Source organism: Phascolarctos cinereus, unplaced genomic scaffold (assembly GCF_003287225.1).
Source record: "Phascolarctos cinereus isolate Bilbo 61053 unplaced genomic scaffold, phaCin_HiC Scaffold_5;HRSCAF=322, whole genome shotgun sequence".
Lineage (NCBI taxonomy): Eukaryota > Metazoa > Chordata > Mammalia > Diprotodontia > Phascolarctidae > Phascolarctos > Phascolarctos cinereus.
Genome location: NW_027555958.1, coordinates 211,901,895 through 211,920,188, shown reverse-complemented (window position 1 = coordinate 211,920,188; position 18,294 = coordinate 211,901,895). Strand labels below are relative to the sequence as shown.

General features: G+C 37.3%; 1 protein-coding gene across 1 annotated transcript in view; it reads right to left on the bottom strand.

The window, feature by feature from the left end:
* The window catches only part of DST (dystonin), a 423,773-nt gene that overhangs the window by 148,548 nt on the left and 256,931 nt on the right, over positions 1 to 18,294 (bottom strand). Inside the window, 6 exon segments of the mRNA XM_078155307.1 lie at positions 236 to 412; positions 4,470 to 5,015; positions 12,234 to 12,500; positions 13,229 to 13,462; positions 15,412 to 15,564; positions 16,586 to 16,819. Coding sequence (XP_078011433.1) covers positions 236 to 412; positions 4,470 to 5,015; positions 12,234 to 12,500; positions 13,229 to 13,462; positions 15,412 to 15,564; positions 16,586 to 16,819 — 1,611 coding nt within the window.

The window sequence follows — 18,294 nt, the reverse complement described above, 5'->3', positions numbered from 1 at the left end:
CCAACTATTATGTCCTGCTTGATGATCCCTACTACTTTTCATTTTCCTTGACCTTTCTGCTTCTGACATTCTGTCTTCCTACAAGTATTGTATTCTCCTCCATAACACCAAGCTGTACACATGTATAAATGTAGGACTTAGAAACAAAATAGCCTGCAGGTTTTTGATTCATAGAGAGGAATGGATATTTTTCCTTATTATTTCCTTTCCTTCCTTCCTTGCTTGCTTCTTTTACCTTAGTTTCTTCCAGTTGGCGCTGGAGATTTTTTGGATCCGTGGCTATGGGTTCCAGTAAGTGTTTGTTTGCTGCTGTCTCACAGGACTGGAGCCCAGAAAGAAGTCCAGAAGAGGCATCTTCATAGCGCTGATATTTATCTACCAGGTCTTTCAGATTGTTTCCAAGGACATTGCACTGAGTGATTAGAAGGGAATGTTTAAGAATACTTTATATATGATTGCTGGCATCTGTATCCAAGTGGCTTTCAGAAGGCAACACCTTGGATAATGCAGTTTTTAAAAATTTCATTCAAGAATTAGCCAAAGTGACTGAAATGCCCCAGATGGATAAGAGTGCATTCCACTTGGCTTAACTTAGAGTCAGTTCAACTGAATACTTCTTCCAGCGAGTCAAAGCATGTCAAGAGACAATTCTGGTTTTTACCCATTCAAAAACATACCTATGTAAATTTTAAACATCAGTGAGCTTTAGTTAAAAACCTAAAGACTATACAAAAAATAACTACCACTTTTTGATGTTTTGAATTACTCTCAGTCACCAAAATAATAAGGGAGGTTAAGCAATACCTGAATGACAGTTCACTAGATATGGTAAATGCACTATAATCAGAGAAATCAAAGCTTAGCAATATTTTCACATATATAAGGTTAGCCTTAAGACATAAATGTCTTTAAGAATTACTGAAGAGTGGCTTCAAATCAGGATTTGACAAACCAGAGCAGGTAGTTAATACCTTGAATGATTTGAATAACTTTAACCTACTGGTTAATAATAGAAACTAGGTAACAATTGGGTTGCTTTCCAGGAGCATAAAAAAGTGGGAATAGTCTCTTGGGTCGAAGATACCTACCCATCCTGGTATTAGAATTTAAAAGGCTCTTCAGATTTTTATTTATTCTATTTGAGTGTGAAATCTACACTAGAAACTTCCAAGTTTCTGGATCTGAGGGGAAAGGGCTTCAAGGTTAGAGATTATGTTTTTTCTTCAAAAGTGACATTAAAATAATCCTCCTGGTTGAGCTGTGGTAGTAAGGGTGAATTTTGGGTCTATTACTTTGCTGACAGAGTAATGAGCTCCACTGGGAAAAGGTGTAATAATCTCAGCCAAATTACAAGAAGAATCTCTTAGGGTTACCCTAGAGCAGCTAGAGAGAGTAGATCTCTACTTGGCCAGCAGGAAATTCTTATTACTCGATATGTTGAGAAGATGCTACCAGAAAATGCTACAAAGAGCCCTGAGAAGATATGAGAGTTGACTCCAGCCTTGGGCAGCAGCTGAAGGCCATCAAAGAGAAGGGAGCAACATTCTGTCACAAAAGGAGCCCAAAAGGAACCTTTGTCCTAGGACAAAGAGAGAAACTAGAGAACATTCTATGTGGTAGCTGGGGAAAAACAGAATTTAAATTGGAGAATTTTAATGTTCCCTTAGTTCTTTCCCCTATTTATAAAATTCCCTTAAAAGAACAGAGAGTATACAAGTAAGAAATTGAGGGTTTGACACTAGATGTCTAAAGGACCTTCTAACTCTAAATCTATGTCCTTGTGAACTATTGGTTCCAGCATAGTTCAGATAAAGGACATCTTCATATTTCTGGGTGGGAGCTTGAACCCAGAGATGAGTGACTACTCTATCCTCAGCAAAAAAAAAGAAAGTTACATATTGGGTGGCAGAGAAAGTAATACTCTGTTTAGTACACGAAGTTCTTCACCAGGATACCCTCCATTAATCATATAAAAAAATCCACTTAAAAATGAACAAGAATTACATGTAGAATTGGAAAAGGTGAAACAGGAATTACTTGGTATCTGTACATTCTTCCATGTATCATTATAATGCTACTGATTGAAAAAGAACAGCATTTATTGTATTTTTAAAAAATTATTACAGTGAAACTGATGGATTAAAGAATATATCATTTATTAAGGACACACTATAAATTATCCCTCATTACAAATTTAACATTAGCTAAATCGCTGACCTATTTTTACAAGCCCTAAAAACATCTTTCAACTATTTTTCCTTATCTATAAGATGAAAGCGTTGGACTCCCATCTCTAAAATTCCTGATTCTAGGGTTTTAACCTAGAAAAGAAATTTTGTAGGAGGCATATTTTTGCCCTTCTGGACATGAATATAATAACTATTTTGTTTTTTTCTCAGCCTCCCTCTATCCAACTCAGGCTGTTTATTTTTTTCCTTTTTTATCGTTAATTTATTTATTTTTAGTTTTCAACATTCACTTCCACAAGATTTTGAGTTCCAAATTTTCTCCCCATCTCGTCCCTCCCCCCACCCCAAGATGGTATGCATTCTGCATACCCCTAGTCTGCCCTCCCTTCCATCTCTCCTCCCTTCTCTTATCCCCTTCCCCTTCAATTTTCCTGTAGGGCAGGATAGATTTCTATACCCCATTTCCTGTATATCTTATTTCCCAGTTGCATGTGAAAACGATTTTTTTTAACTTTTGTTTTTAAATTTTTGGGTTCCAAATTTTTTCCCTTCCTCCCTCCCCACCCACCCTCATTGAGAAAGCAAGCAACTCACTACAGTTTATACATGTGTAGTCATGCAAAACACTTCCACAGTAGTCATGTTGTGAAAAATTAAGTGTATTTCCCTTCATCCTATTCCCACCCCCCATTTATTCTATTCTCTCTTTTGACCCTGCCCTCCTTAGAAGTGTTTGCTTCTTATTGCCCCCTCCCCTCTATCATTCTCCTGCTATCTTGTCCCGTTGCCCCCCTCTCCATTTTCTGTAGGGTAAGACAAACTTCCATGCCCAATTGAGTGTGTATGTTATTCTCTCCTTAAGTCAGGCTGTTTATTATTATAATTCCAAAAAGCCTACACTTCTAGAGTGTTACTATTGTTATTTTTCTACAAGGTAATGCCCATGTGAAAAGCAAAAATCCTAGAAGCCAAGCAAAAGGGTAAGAGAGGCCTCCTGTTTTGATTTGGCTTACTAAGTCAGTCTGACCTTGTTAAGAATTCTAAAAGCAACTCTAAATGTTCCTGAGGTATTTGAAAATTGAGATCTCTCTCCCTGTCAAAAAAGATAATAAATACTAAAATAGTCCCCAATTCATTAGGTGGTAAAACATTTACATGAGTGAACATATTTACAGGAGAAACTGTAGAGATAATTCATAATCAGAGATATGGGTTATTTCTGCTTACAACTGATACATTGTCTCCCCCTAGTGGCCAAGCAGTAACCCAGGTACAGACCTGTATTATGGCAAAATGCTTGTCAAACCTTAGAAATCTAACTGCTTTTTTGAAAATCAAAACAACTCTGAGGCTTCATTGTACACCCAGCAAATGGTCAAATATGAGAATAGCTGGTATAGGAGGGACTGTGGAAATATAGGTATAAAAATCTACCTATCAATCCAATGATTCTGGAAAGCAATTTGGAATAACGCAAAGTGACTGAAATGTACTTATGACTCAGACATCCACTACTACCCATATCTGCAAGGTCAATGACAAAAAGGCCCAATATGCACCAAAATATTTATAACAGAAATTTCTTGAAACAGCAAAGAACTAGAAATGTGTATTGACTAGAGCGGCTTAACAAGTTGTGGTATAGGAATGTAATGAAATATTAATGTACTTTAAGAAGTATGACTATGATGAATGCAGAGAAGCATGGGAAGATATGAACTTGTACAAAGTAAAGTAAGTAGAACCAAGAAAATGACTGAAATGATCTAAGTGGAAAAGACAATCAAAAAATAACTGAAACTGAAAGATATGAAATTATAATAACCAAATCTGGCACCAAAGAAGAGATATGAGAATGTCTTTCCCCTTACACACCCTTTATTTTCAGAGGTGAAGAACTACCTGTCTCCTTAATGTTGGTTACTTTTTCTGATCTTTCTTCCCCCTCTTTTTTTGTTCTCTGTGATAATGGATGATTGTGTGGGAGATATGTTAAGAAATGTAGGTAATTTTAAAACAAAAATATCAATTAAAATTTTTTTTAAAAGTCACTGTCTGCATGAGTTTCATATACAAATTCAGAAGAAGAGAAATATGAGAGAAAGTCTAGGCTAAAAAAAATATCTGTTTCCACTTTCAATTTTAGGCTTCTTTAACTCCTGTAATGAAAGCTGAGTAGGCTTTCATTCGATAATAAATATAATAAAATAAATAAATGAATAATATAAAAATATAACCTATTCTTCACTTCTCTTACCCAGAATTAAAAGAGAAAATTACCTTAGCATAGAGGGATTTGAAACGCTCACTGGCAAGGTCCAATTTCCCCTGTACTTCCTTGTATGTTGCAGAAGTGTCAAACTTATCCTTGTCACCTTTGCCACCAGCTCTTCTGCTGCAAGACTTGGCAGCCTCTAAGACTCGGTGTCCAGAAATTGTAATGTACCTTAAATCACCTTTGTGAGAAATGACATCTTCTGAAAAACTCTTCTGCCTCTTTAGCTTGGTCATTATCCCACCAAAATCATCAGCACCAGCCTCTAAGTTCTCAAGTTCTTGCTCTGACTGCTGCAGCCAACTGTCAAATTCATTGTAGTCTGCATCAAATTTTTCTAGTTCTTCTTGCAGAGAGTTGGTCAATTTCACTTTCTTCTCTGACTCTGCCAGAGCTGTCTCATACTGCGTCTTCAACTCCTTCAAGTTCCTCTGTAGTTTCTCCTTCTCTTCTGAAGACAGGTAGTGACCCTGCTTCTCAAGTAAAGCTTGTGCAGACTGAGTAGCTATAATAACTGCCTGATGCTGAGAAACAATCTTCTCGTGCTGCGCCTAGAAGGAACGTGAAAATCTAAGTTCACTTCAAAACCGGCATCCTGAAAGTGAAGAGCCAAATTGATTCAAAGTTTTCTGTCCAATTTCATGGATTTGTACCCCCAAAAATTACCATTTTCAAGTTCAAAAAATATTTAGAGGTAGCTAAATATTCCACTAGCAAATGGGAAACACAAACAGTGCTAGACTACGAAGCAAAGACCCAAGTTCAAATGTTCCCTCAGACACTTAACTTCTTAGCCTCATTTGCCTCACCTTTAAAATGGGAATAATTGATTACAGTTTAGTGTTTGATAAACCCAAAGATCCAAGCTTTCAGGACAAAAGCTCATCATTTGACAAAAACTGCTGGAAAAACTGGAAAACACAATGCCTTCCTCTTAAAAGAGCAGTAGGGGCCTATGGAAGTAATAGGTTGCATATGCAGTTTGATGCTGTTATTTTGCTGGTCAATTTTGCCTTTATATTTTTATTGTCAGAAAGAGGGCTCACTGGAACAGAACATATGAAGAAATGTCTATCATGTTAAATACAAAAGGCACTTAATAAAACTTTGAAAAATAATGTGTTAGTGATTCTAGAGAATTTCTTAATTTCTCCAAGCGACAATCATCATTTCCAGACCAATTTTTAACACTATTTTAAAATGAATGTGTAGTATGACTATAAAATTTTATCCCTCTCCATCTAGTTCTATAGGTAAGGCTCTCTCTTCATTTCTTCTATCATGGATGTAGCAGGAAGCTGCCTGGGATTACACTTGGCTTCTCTGACCCGTCTCCATAGCTAGGGATGAAGAACTGGGAGGAATGAACCTGCAAAGTTGCCTGTAGGCTTTAAGCGACAACTGGGAGGTTAGTGGAGTGTGTTTAATGGACGGACATTTTCCTACGAGCACAGAGATCGGAAGAACTACTGCAAGGGAGTAATACAAAGCCAGGTCCTTTCTTTGGCATTGCATTGGCACTAGAGCTAGTATGAGTCTCTAGACCAAACAGAGGAGTTATAAATATATGTGTCTGTGTGTGTACATATACACATATATGTATACGTATGTATGTGTATGTGTATGTGTATGTGTATGTGTATGTGTATGTGTATGTGTATATGTGTATGTGTATGTGTATATGTATATGTATATGTATATGTATATGTATGTGTATATGTATGTGTATATGTATATGTATATGTATATGTATATGTATATGTATATGTATATGCATATGTATATGTATATGTATATGTATATGTATATGTATATGTATATGTATATGTATATGTACATACGTTTCCCTTGCTTCAAGGGTAAGCTTTGCCAGCAGAACAACCTGAGACCATGCCATCTGAGACAATGCCTGCTGAGGTCTGAGGGAGAGGGCACCGGGACAACTACAGAATCAGGATAAGATGTGTCAAACAGGAGCTCTGGAGAACTTTAAGGAGAGTGGCAAGCTAGACTGAGCTAAGAGCCAGAGAAACTGGAGAGGGGAGGAAAGGAAAAGCAACTACAATAACTTAAGTAGGAGATAAAATACTGAGAAGCTACATTGGAGAGATGTTGCTGGGAGCTCATCATAATATACAACTGTACTAAATAAGAAAAGTTTTGTGTAGAAGAGTGTACTTAAGAAGAGTTTTGGTTTTAGTTTGGTTTGGTTTTGGTTGTTTCTTTTTTGTTTCCTGAGCAAAATGTGGAATAAAACTTAAAGATGAGGATGGAGTGTATTGCAGATATTGGAGACAACTAGGACAAAGGCATGGCTATCAGGGAAGATATCCCCGGGAGGGCCAGAGATGGAAGTGTTATGTATAAGAAATAGCAAGAAGGTCAATCTGGCTGGACCTCGGAGTATAGGAAAAGTCATAATATAGGACATCTTAACAAGGTGGAAAAGGCAGACTGGAGTTTGAGCGTGGAGGATTTAAAAGAAAAACAAAGGAATTTATATAAGATCTTAAACATGAGGTAATGATAAAAATAATTAAAAACAATAAATATGTGAGGTTAACAAATTTCAGCTGTTTATTGGAAGATAGTACCATTTCTATGGATTCTTCTATAGATTTTATGTAATTTGACAGACACATAACTACACTTCTACTTCTTAGATATTTGTGAGCCTCATGTTCGTGAGGAAGTAGGAACAACAATCTGAATGGCGTCAAAACGGTGAGGTTCCCAGCTTGCCTAGGTGGGCTCAGTGACTGAGAAATGAAAGAGTCTCAAAAAATATGTAGATACTGAGCGTCATGTGAAAGCTGCTCAGGAGTCAAATACATAGACACTTTATGTTGGTTTTTATAAAGCACAAAATTCTAGTGGAACATCTGAATGCTTAGTAGCAAAATAGAGCAAGAGGCTCAGATGTGAAATATAAACAGAATTCCCTACAATCCAGACGTAGCGGTATCAAGGCAAAGCAGAGATTATGGTGGGGATTGGGGAAAGCCTCATGAAGAAGGCAACACTTGAGCAGAGTAAGGAAATCAGGGATTCTGAGAGGTTAAGGCGAGGAAGTTGTAGCTTTTACATATGAGGGCAGCCTGTACAAAGGAATAGAAACTGAAGATGAAATATCATGTGTGGAGGCAGCTAGGTGGTACAGTGGATAGTGCCCTGGAGTCAGGAGGACCTGAGTCCAAACCCAGTCTCAAACCAGACACTTGACACTTACTAGCTGTGTGACCCTGGGCAAGTTACTTAACCCCAATTGCCTCACAGAAAAAAAAAATGTCACATGTGAGGAGCAGCAAAAAAGGCTAGTATGCTTACACTACAGACGCAAGAAGGCTAGAAAGGTAAGTTGGAGCCAGGTTTTGAAGAGCTTTCATAACCACACAGAGGAGTTCATATTTAATTTCAAAGGCAAGAGGACGTCATTGATTTAGGGGAGTGATGTGGTCAGGCTGTACTTTAGAAAAATAATTTTAGCAGCTTTGTGTAGCAGCTTAGCAGGCTGGAGTAAGGAGGCACTTGAGCAAGGGAGACCAATTAGGAGGCTATTGTAACAGCCTGGATGAGCACGATGAGGGCCTAAACTTGGGTAGGGGCTGTTTAAGTAGGAAGATATAAGAGAGATGCTGTGAAGTCAGAAAACACTGATTGGATATGGTACAGTGAGAAACAGTAAAAAGTCAAGGAAAATGCTGATATTGTGAATCTGAGCATCTATAATAAGAATGGTCATTTCTGAATGAATAAATCTGGAAGAAGGATGGGTTTGAAGGAAAAGAAAATGAGTTTTATTTCAGCCTTGCTGCGTTTAAAATACCTATAGGACATCTCTTGCTTCTTACTTTCCCACACCCTTTTCTCTCTCCTTCCCTCAACCCCTCTGAAAGTAAATTTTCATAAGAAGGATCTAGAGTCAAGTAATGAGGAAAATGCTAAAAATTAAAGACTATAAATTATAACCAAAAAAGGTAAATGATATATGTACACTTATGAAGCTTATAGTTTATATTACACACTTTACATCATGCTAATGAATTTTTATATACCCGAGAACAGTGTTCTACAAAGTTTAATGAAAATACCATCATTTTTCCCTCAAAATATTTTTGGAATTAAAAGAAAGCAAATGTCACGGCTCACTTTAAAATAACATTAAATGTTATTTTAATACACTAGTTATTTCCAGTCCATTTAACACACAATAAAGCTACCTTGTTTTTAAAAATTAATCTCCACTCTTGGACTCAGTGGTGGAAGGAGTATTAGACATAATCTCATCCAAACCTTTCATTTTACAGAAGAGGAAACTGAGGCATAGGTTACTTGCTCAAGCTCATCCAGAGTAAGAACTTAAAGCCAAGTCTCCTGACCCCTATCCCAAGGCTCTTTTGGGTAAGACAAAACTACTACTCAAATCCCTGTACTTATTTCATTGATTTCTGTGGAATCCTCTATCGACTTCCCATTATGTCTTTTTCACAATCAAAAACAGGCTGTGCTATTTACCACCTGTGTGACATTGGGCAACTCTTCACCTAACTGTCTCTTCCAAATCTAAATTCTAGGAAATCCATAAAATTCTGTTTCTTCCCCCAATGCCATCATTCTACTAGACATGTGAGTAAAAAAGGTGAGATCAGATAGGGGAACAAAAGAAAGCTCTTCAAATAGATTTTTATTAGATCACCATTTGATGCTCTAAATCACTACTGATTACAGAAATATAAATTAAAACGACTTTGAGGTACTACATCACACCTATCAGATTGGCTAACACGGCAAAACAGGAAAATGATAAATGTTGGAGAAGATGTGGGAAAATTGGAACACTAACACATTGTTGGTGGAGTTGTGAACTGATCCAACCATTCTGGACAGCAATTTGGAACTATGCCCAAAGGGCCATAAAACTGTGCACACCCTTTGATAACACTTCTAAGTCTGTACCCCAAAGAGATAATAAAAATGGGAAAAGGACCCATATGCACAAAAACATTTATAGAAGCTCTTTTTGTGGTGGCCAAGAACTGGAAATTGAGGGAATGCCCATCAACTGGGGAATGGCTGAACCAGTCATGGTATATGAAGATAATGGAATACTAATGTGCTATAAGAGATGATGAGCGGGCAGACTTCAGACAAACTTGGAAAGACCTATATGAACTGATACTGGGTGAAGTGAGCAGACCCAGGAGAACATTGTACACAGTAACAGCCACACTGTGAGAGGACTGACTTTCACAGACTTGACTCTTCTCAGCAAAGCAAGGAGCTAAGACAACTCCAAAAGACAAATGATGGAAAGTGCTATCCACATCCAGAGAAAGAACTACGGAGTCTGAATGCTGATCAAAGCATATTATTTGCTCTCTTTTTTATTTTGTTTTTGTTTCTTCTTCCTCGTGGTTCCTCCCGTTGGTTTTTAATACTTCTTTACAACATGAATAATATAAAAATATGTTTACTATGAATGTATATGTAGAGCCTATATCAGATTGCACACCATCTTCAGTAGGGAGGAGAGAAGAGAAGGGGAGAAAATGGAAAACTCAAAAGTTTATGGAAGTGAATGTTGAAAACTAAAAGAAAATAAATTTTAAAATTTAAAAAAAAGATCACCGTATGATTTAATGCAGAATCCTGTGACAGAAGTCCTTAACAAAGGGTTCTCTAAACAAAAAGGGGGTGGTTAGGACTTGACACAATGGAAAGAGTGGAGGCACAGGCAGAATTTGAGGTTTTATCCTGGCTTTTCTACTCTCATACATCTGACCATGAACAAGTCAATTACCCTCTCTCAACATCCTCATCTCTAATGAGAGGAAACTAAACTAGATGACCTTCTAGCTTTTGATCTATGATCCTAAGGAATCATGAGGTAAATTCACAGGATCCTAGATCTAGAACAGAAAAGGACCATGTAATCCAACCTGCTCATTTTATAGATAAGCAAACTCATGATGGTTAAGAGATTTGCCCAAGGTCACACAGATAAGAAGCAGCAGAGCAAGGATTTGAACCCAAGTTCACTGACTCCAAAGACAGCATTGTTTTTCCACCGATTCAACCACATAGAGTCACAGACTGATTTAATAGCCATCATGGAACCTTAAGGTCATGGATACAGAACCAGAAGGATCTTTAGGGGTCATCTAGTCCAACCCCCTTGTTTTCGGATGAGGAAATTGAGGCCCAAGAAGGGAACAATGACTTGCCCAAGACCATCATGTGGCCTTAAATTAAATTTTCTTACATTGTGCTTAACCATTTTTCACAACAGTAATGATACAATATATTGATGATTGGGCTTTTTAACTTCAATCTGATCTCACATGTATTACCTTATTTTTATCTTGACAAGAATACTTTGATGTATGTGGGTGAGATATTAGTACTTTCATTTTGTACATAAGGAAACTGAGATTCAGTGACTTGACTAGGGTCATCTGAATAATTTAATTGCACAGCTAATATTGGAAGCCCGCTTTTCCAACTCTAGCCAATGTCCCCTTCTTTTGGATCATGGTACAGTTTTTCCTTATGATAGTGCCTCCAGATTCTGAAGGTTATTGTATTTTCCAGCTTATTTCTTGTTTGGGGAAATGGATAGCTAAATAATTTATGGAATGACATGGACAAGAATTGCATAGGATTGCAAAGGTACAATCTGCACTGATGTAGAAAGAGCCCACCATTAATGAAATCCATTTCAGAGTTTACATATAGTAGTATGACAAAGAGGTAGTATGGTGTAATGGACAGAGAGGCAGCCTCAAAGCCAGGAGAAACTGGATTTTGAGTCCCAATCTTGATATACATATATATCAAGATATATATATATATACAGGCTGTGATCAACCTCAAGGAGTTTAACTTCTCAGTGCTCTAAGCCAGAAGTGTCAAATTCATGGCCCTCGGCCCTCAAAACTCCTGGAGTATAGCAGGAATTGGATTAAAATGAAATTGGAAAATATTTTTAAATAAAGTAACAATAGATAATTTGTGGTTTTCTAAGTCTAATATGTGGCCTGCAGTGCCCCTATTTGAGACAACTGCCCTAGACAACTCTCTAAAACTATAAATTGCAGAGGAGGTGCCAACTTATATTAGAAGAGAGAATGTCCTCACATGGGTGTCCCTCATACAAATGGAATCACCCTATTGCAAACAAATTTATATATGTATGCATGTATATATGTATGTTTGTGTATATACGTTTGCATACATATATGTGTATAGTATATGTGTATAGATAGATATTTTATTGTTCGGTCATCTTCAACTCTTCATGATGTCATTTTGGGGTTTTCTTGGCAAATATACTGGAGTGGTTTGCCATTTCTTTCTCTAGCTCATTTGATAGATGAGGAAACTGAGATAAGCAGGGCTGAGTGACTTGCCCAAGGTCACATAATTAGTAAATGTCTGACATTGGATTTGAACGCAAGTTTTACTGACTCCAGGCCCAATGCTCTATTCATTGCCCCACCTAGCTGTGTGCAATCGCATGTGTGCACACATACACACATTATATATATACATATGTGTGTGTGTATGTGTGTGTGTATATATGTATGTACATATGTATATATACACACACATACACATATGTGTGTGTATTAAAAAAACTCATATAGAGAAAAGGGACTTTTCTCCAGTCTATGTTTTCTGTAAAGATGCCCCATGTTGTGATAAGCCATCTATTTCAATTAAGATATACATTTGACTATATCAATATTCAGAAATATTCACATATATACCTTTACTTTCTGGTATTGTTGGTTCAGATTTTCCTCTGTGGTTCTTACTTGTCCATCAACATCTATTTCCATCAAGTTACCATTAAATTCATCCTCCTCTCCAATCATGGAATTGAGGTCACCTTCTTGAAAATGAGTTCCATTTTGTTCAATCTCCTGGTGAGATTTCTTCCCTGCCCTTTCTCCTTCCTTATCTACATTTGATAACCAATCCAAAAGATCTTCTATTTTGTTTTTACTCTCTTCCAGCTGTGCTACTGCTGCAACCTGAGCAAAGGAAATTAGGAGATGGGACTGTGTGTGTGTTCCAAATCATCACTTTAAGTCATTCAATAGTCAATATTTAGACCATTTTAAAGTTGCAAAAGCAATACTTTAACCCCAACATTTAATGACTGATGGACATATTGCAACTATAGTTTTATTTTCAGAAGCCAATTACTTTGATATCTGTTCAAATAATGCATCATATCTACATAATAATCCACCACAACTCCAAAGGACGCATGATGTAAAATCTTATCCACTTCCAAATAGCTGATAACTGTTGGAAAGAGGTTTTGCATGATTTCACATGTATACTGGGTATTTTATTTCTTGACTTCTCAATCGGTGAGAGAGGGGATGGAGGGAAGGAGAGTATTTGGAACTAAAAACAAAAATAAAATAAAAACCTTTAAAAATAATGTATCATAAAATCTTAATAACCTCTTTCAATAATAGTTTTTCTAAGAGATAAAAAAATGTCAAAATGTGACATTTCACAACTCCATTCTCATTATACTCATTTCACAAAATTAGTGAGAAAATTAGCAGGGAGGCTCTGATATCTTCAGGCTTTTTATTAAGTTTATGTCCTTCCCTAAAAATCCAGAATTCCCATCTTTTGTCCTGACCTCCGAATAACATCCTTCCACCAAAACAATGAGAAGCCACTTCATTGAGCACTGAGCTTTCTAATTAATAGTAAATGATATATGTATTTGCATAAATACCTTTTCAGTTTCCTGCTTAATTGCTGTGGTTACTGCCTTATCTAATTCCTTTTTTGACTGTTCCGCCTTCTGGTTCAGTTGCTCACACTTCATCTTAGCTTCCCTGAGTTTCTGTTCAATTAGTGCTTTGTCTTCTTGTGATAATTTTTCTCCACTCTCCATCAGGAACTTCTCAGTCTTTTTCACTTTCTCTGCCAATGCCTGCGCACTTCTCTGCATCTCCTTCTGTAGCTCCTTGTCAGGAGGAAACAGGATGATGGGAGAAAAAGGTGAAATGATTAAATCAATGCCTATTCAATAAGCATCTCCAACAAATATGTATCAAGCAACTGCTGCAGGTTTAGTCCTGTACTAGGAGCTGGGGAGATAGAATATTTAAATAAGACATAATTTCTGTCTTTCCGGAGCTCACAATCTAGGCAGAGAGATACGACATAAATGTGTATAATCATAGTATACATTACATGATAAGTGCATTAGGGAATTACAAAACAAAATGCTGAGGTTGGGAGTGGGGTGAGAAGGGAATCATTGGCTAACAGAGACGAAGAAAGTTTCAAAGAGTAAATGCCACCTCAGTAGGGAATTAAAGAACAGATTCGTGTTCGGCTAAATAGAAGCAAGTAGCTTTGGAGTAGCAGGTGGGAGACCTCAGTAAACACAAGGGCTTCTGGATAAGCCCAGGTCTTAGTGAGTTAATAGGAGAGTGACCAGAGCTATAAGTAATATGGGGGCAAATGTAATGTGAGTAGGGGATCCATGGAAGGAGGGATATTTTCCCCTCTCAACAACCATCACTCCCAAATCCGGCCTCACAGGGCTTCCGTCAGCATTAATTGTCACCCCTAGGATCCCAGTGCCATGGTGTCCCTTTTCCTGGGCCTACCTTCCCCTCAACTCCCACATGCATGAAAGTCAAACCACCCCATCTCCAAGCATTACTCTACCTGTGGTCACAATGTCCTCTATACCACTGGTCATACCATACGCATCCCCTTATTGCTCCCACCCCCACACACACACATCCCAAAACAAAACCACATGTTTTCTAGTTATGGCTAAGTGTGACTGGGCATTCTAAAACCAATCAACAAATAAAATAACCTTAAAATTTAAAAAAAGTAGGCAAAGTACTTGTATTTCTTAGGCTCCAATGATCAAAATTAGAATTGATAAATAGAAGTCACAAAGTAGAACCTTGGGGTTAAATACAAATTAGAACTTTCTGATCAGAAACATCTAGCAATAGACTGGGCACCTTGTGAGATGTCAAGTTCCAGCCAGGAATATTGCCAAAGGGATTTCTACATTAGGTAGAAGGTCAGACTAGGAGACATCTAAGTTCATTTCCTGTGATGCTTAGAATCAAACCTAATGTTTTACTGCTTTTGGCCTTTTTTTTTTTTTTTTGCAAATGAACCAAAGATAAGTAAATTGTCAGCATGCAAATGAGTTCATTAATGACAACTGATATAAGAGAAAGCAGCAACTTATTAAAGAGACTGATGTAGGAATGTTAAAAATTAGATTTAAAGATAGTAGCTTAGTGGACTGAGTAATCAGTTCTCAGTTGGATTTCTTTTCAAACTCTTACCTAAGAATGTTAAGTATGTGTATAGCTATTTCAAAAGTCAGTATGTTATCCTATTAGTAGAATTTCTTTATTCCCACACCACCCCTACAAAGTCCATTTCAACTTGATATAAATGAAAGAGGGATAAACAGGGATAAAATATATGAAGGGCCTGAGAAGAACTGATCGAGCAGGAAAAGGGGGTGATAAGATCAGAAACTCATATGTGTCAGTCAAAGAAAAATCATCAAGCCCCTATCTGTTAGCAACATGGATTCCAAGTGGACCAAAATTTTACTTCATGGAATAGGTTATTTCTCTATCATGCCTCTTCCCTTGTGCTGACCTCTCAAGAAATACTCATCATATGCCCAATCCTAGGCTGAATGTTCACAGAACCCATATAGGATGAAAACCAATGCCTTAAAATAGACCTCTCAGCACTCAGACTGTCCCATGGCTCATCCAGTTTTTCCTTACCCCCTAAGACCTAAAACTAAAACAGCTGTTCAACAGTACGAGTCCCACCTTACTGCTTTGCAATTAATGGAACAGAGACTAACCATGTCAATGAGGCTCCTACAGCTGAGGAAGTAAAATCACACTCTACCTCTTGTTTGGTTTGGTACAGCTTTAATTCGTCCTTGCTGTCTCCAATCACAATAGCTTCTTGGTGACCAATCAGCCGGTTTTCTGTCTGGGTGAGGAGATCACATATTCCCTGGAGTGTTTCCTTATACTCCTGCTCCCGTTCTGCCACAATCTACAGCAGAGCAGAACCAAAATCCGTTAAGTACATAGTAAGAAAAGTGCAGACAAACAACCTCCTTCATAAAACACAGTCTTATAAGGTTCCTATAGAGAAGCTTTTCAAAGTATGCTGTAAACATGATAGCAGTGGAATACAGTTGGAGCAAGGTGAATATAGAAGTTATGGATACATCTCACATATGCTGTAAGTAAAGGAATCATGTTTGGATGGAATTGCCCAACAGAATACTGGCCATGCATATGTATGAGAGATGGAACTTCTGACCAACAGGAGGAAAACATCCAATTTTCTTAAGCTCTTGAAACCTGCGATACACACTATTAATTCTGCAAAAGGACATCAAAACAGAAGTTAGTTGTGATTTGGTTGTTAGCATATTTGGTAGAGAAAATGCTTATGTGTTTTAAGCAAGAAGAGAAGGAACACCAAATGCAACATTTTCACTTCCTCGCTCTCTGTCATTCCCTAGTTTAAAGTTCTTATTCGTTCCTTTTTCCTTTTTCTATTACATAATTTCTATTGTGGCACTCTAGTATAAACTAGTGGCCGCCTCGTATAATGCTTAGTATATAATTGATAAATATGGGGTTCTATTCCTTTCCTACCATATATACAAAGTGTGTTCCATTTTTTAAAATCCATGAAAAATTATTCTCCATTTTCCTTAAAGAAATGTTGCCCGGTGATATGGCAGACATCATTACTTCATATCTCTAGGTGTACATAAAAAAATTCCCACCCTTCCAAAATGAAGCATCTCAACTAGAGAAAACAGTTTCTGGCAGGCATGGAAAGTTATTGGCATATAAATCAATCCCAAATGTTTTTATAACATCATGAAGGCAAGCAACACATTTCAGATTATGTACAATGAACACTCATTTATAACCAATGGAACAGTGGCTTTCTAGCACTTCTTTCCTAATATTACATAATTCACTGATAGCCATATTACAATATCATACTAAGGACCTTAAAACAAAAAAGACAAACTCCACACAGAAAGGCAAACCTTCTGATCACTGAGATCTTGTTCTATATGCAAATGAGCCTCTAAAATTTCCATTTGGGTAGTTATTGATTCCTGTACATCATGAAAACATTTCTGAGTTGTATTTAAAAGCCTCAATAGCTGCTTGCTTTGGTTTGGAGAGAGATCTTGGGCATATTCAGAAATGAAGAACTGGACATCAAAGGCTGTAGTCTCCAGCTGAATTTTGCTATGACCAAGTTCTTTTAATACAGTCTGTGAAGAGAACAGTAAAAATTACCACCAAGAATGTATGTCTGGATAAAGTACATTTTAATAATATCATGTTTATTAAATATTCCCTTCCTTATGATATTAGTCCCAAAAAAGTTAAGGGTGTTTACTAATGCCTGTCATTTCCTTAAGTGGGATATTTCACTTAAGCTCTACAATGATGTAGAGAAAGAGACAGATGGAAAACATTCCCCCTCCTAGTAGGGTTTTTGTTCTGTATCTACTTGTTGAATTGAAGCTGTAATACAAAAGGGAAATACTTTATTTCTCTATATTTAAAATGCATAAAAGGCCCACATATGTTAAGTAATTATTCTTTTGCTAACAATAACATTTACATAGCTTTTTGAGGTTTGAAAGTATTTTGAAGGCATTATATAATCTGTACAACATAACAGCAGCACAGGGTAGGATTATATAGGTGTTTATCGTCCCTGTCTCAGAGATAAAGAAACTAGAGAATTTAAATGACTTGTCACATGCACAGGCTTTGAACTGAGGTCTTCTAGCCTTCAAATCTAGGTCCCTGACCACTAAATCATGTCTGGTTAGTAACACCATCAGCCATTTCAGTAATTAGCTGAACCCACTACTTAGGAAGGCAGCTAGGTGGTGCAGTAGATAGAGTGACAGGTCCTGAGTTCAAATTCAGCCTCAGACACTAGCTGTGTGAAGCAAGTCGCTTCATCCTGTTTGTCTCAGTTTCCCTATCTGTAAAATGAGGTGGAGAAGAAAATGGCAAACCACTCCAGTATCTCTGCCAAGAAAACCTCAAACAGGCCACAAAGGGTTGGATGCAATTGAAACTACATAGCAGACTGCTTAGGAAACAAGTATGGGAAGTTAAATAGTCTATTCAAAGTGAAGAAGTCAAATGAAAGCTTTACCCCAAAGCCATATACAGTGTTTCCCTTCAATAAAGGACACAGTACAAAGTCTCTGAAATGTATGTACCCTGAATATGTAAAATAAAGTGTTTGTCCATGGACCATTACTGGTTCAAAAGGTCATATGCCAAAAGATAGGGAATGAAGCTTTTGTCTCCTGAACCATAAATTCAAAAAAATTGTAAGAGAATATATGGGAGACAGAAAGTATAGTAGAACTTTGGCAGGGCATCAGAGGATCCACTGGCTATAAAGTGATGGTGATTTTCCTTTGCAGCACAAGCCACAGTCAGTTTTTTTGTTTGTTTGTCTCACTTAGTCAATTATTATTTATTACAAGTCTATGTGCTAGCGATGCAATAGCAAAAATGAAGTCTCTGCCCTCAAGAAATTTACATATAACTGTAGGAAACAAGGTTGTCCTTCTCACCCTGGAAGTTCACTCTGTTTATGTGGTCCCTTTCTCTGATTGAGACTCTGCTCAGAACACCTGTTTTAAGGAAACTGTCCAGATCAGTATTGTCTTCATAACTCTCCAGGCTCCACTACTGACTCTGTGGACTTGGAGCC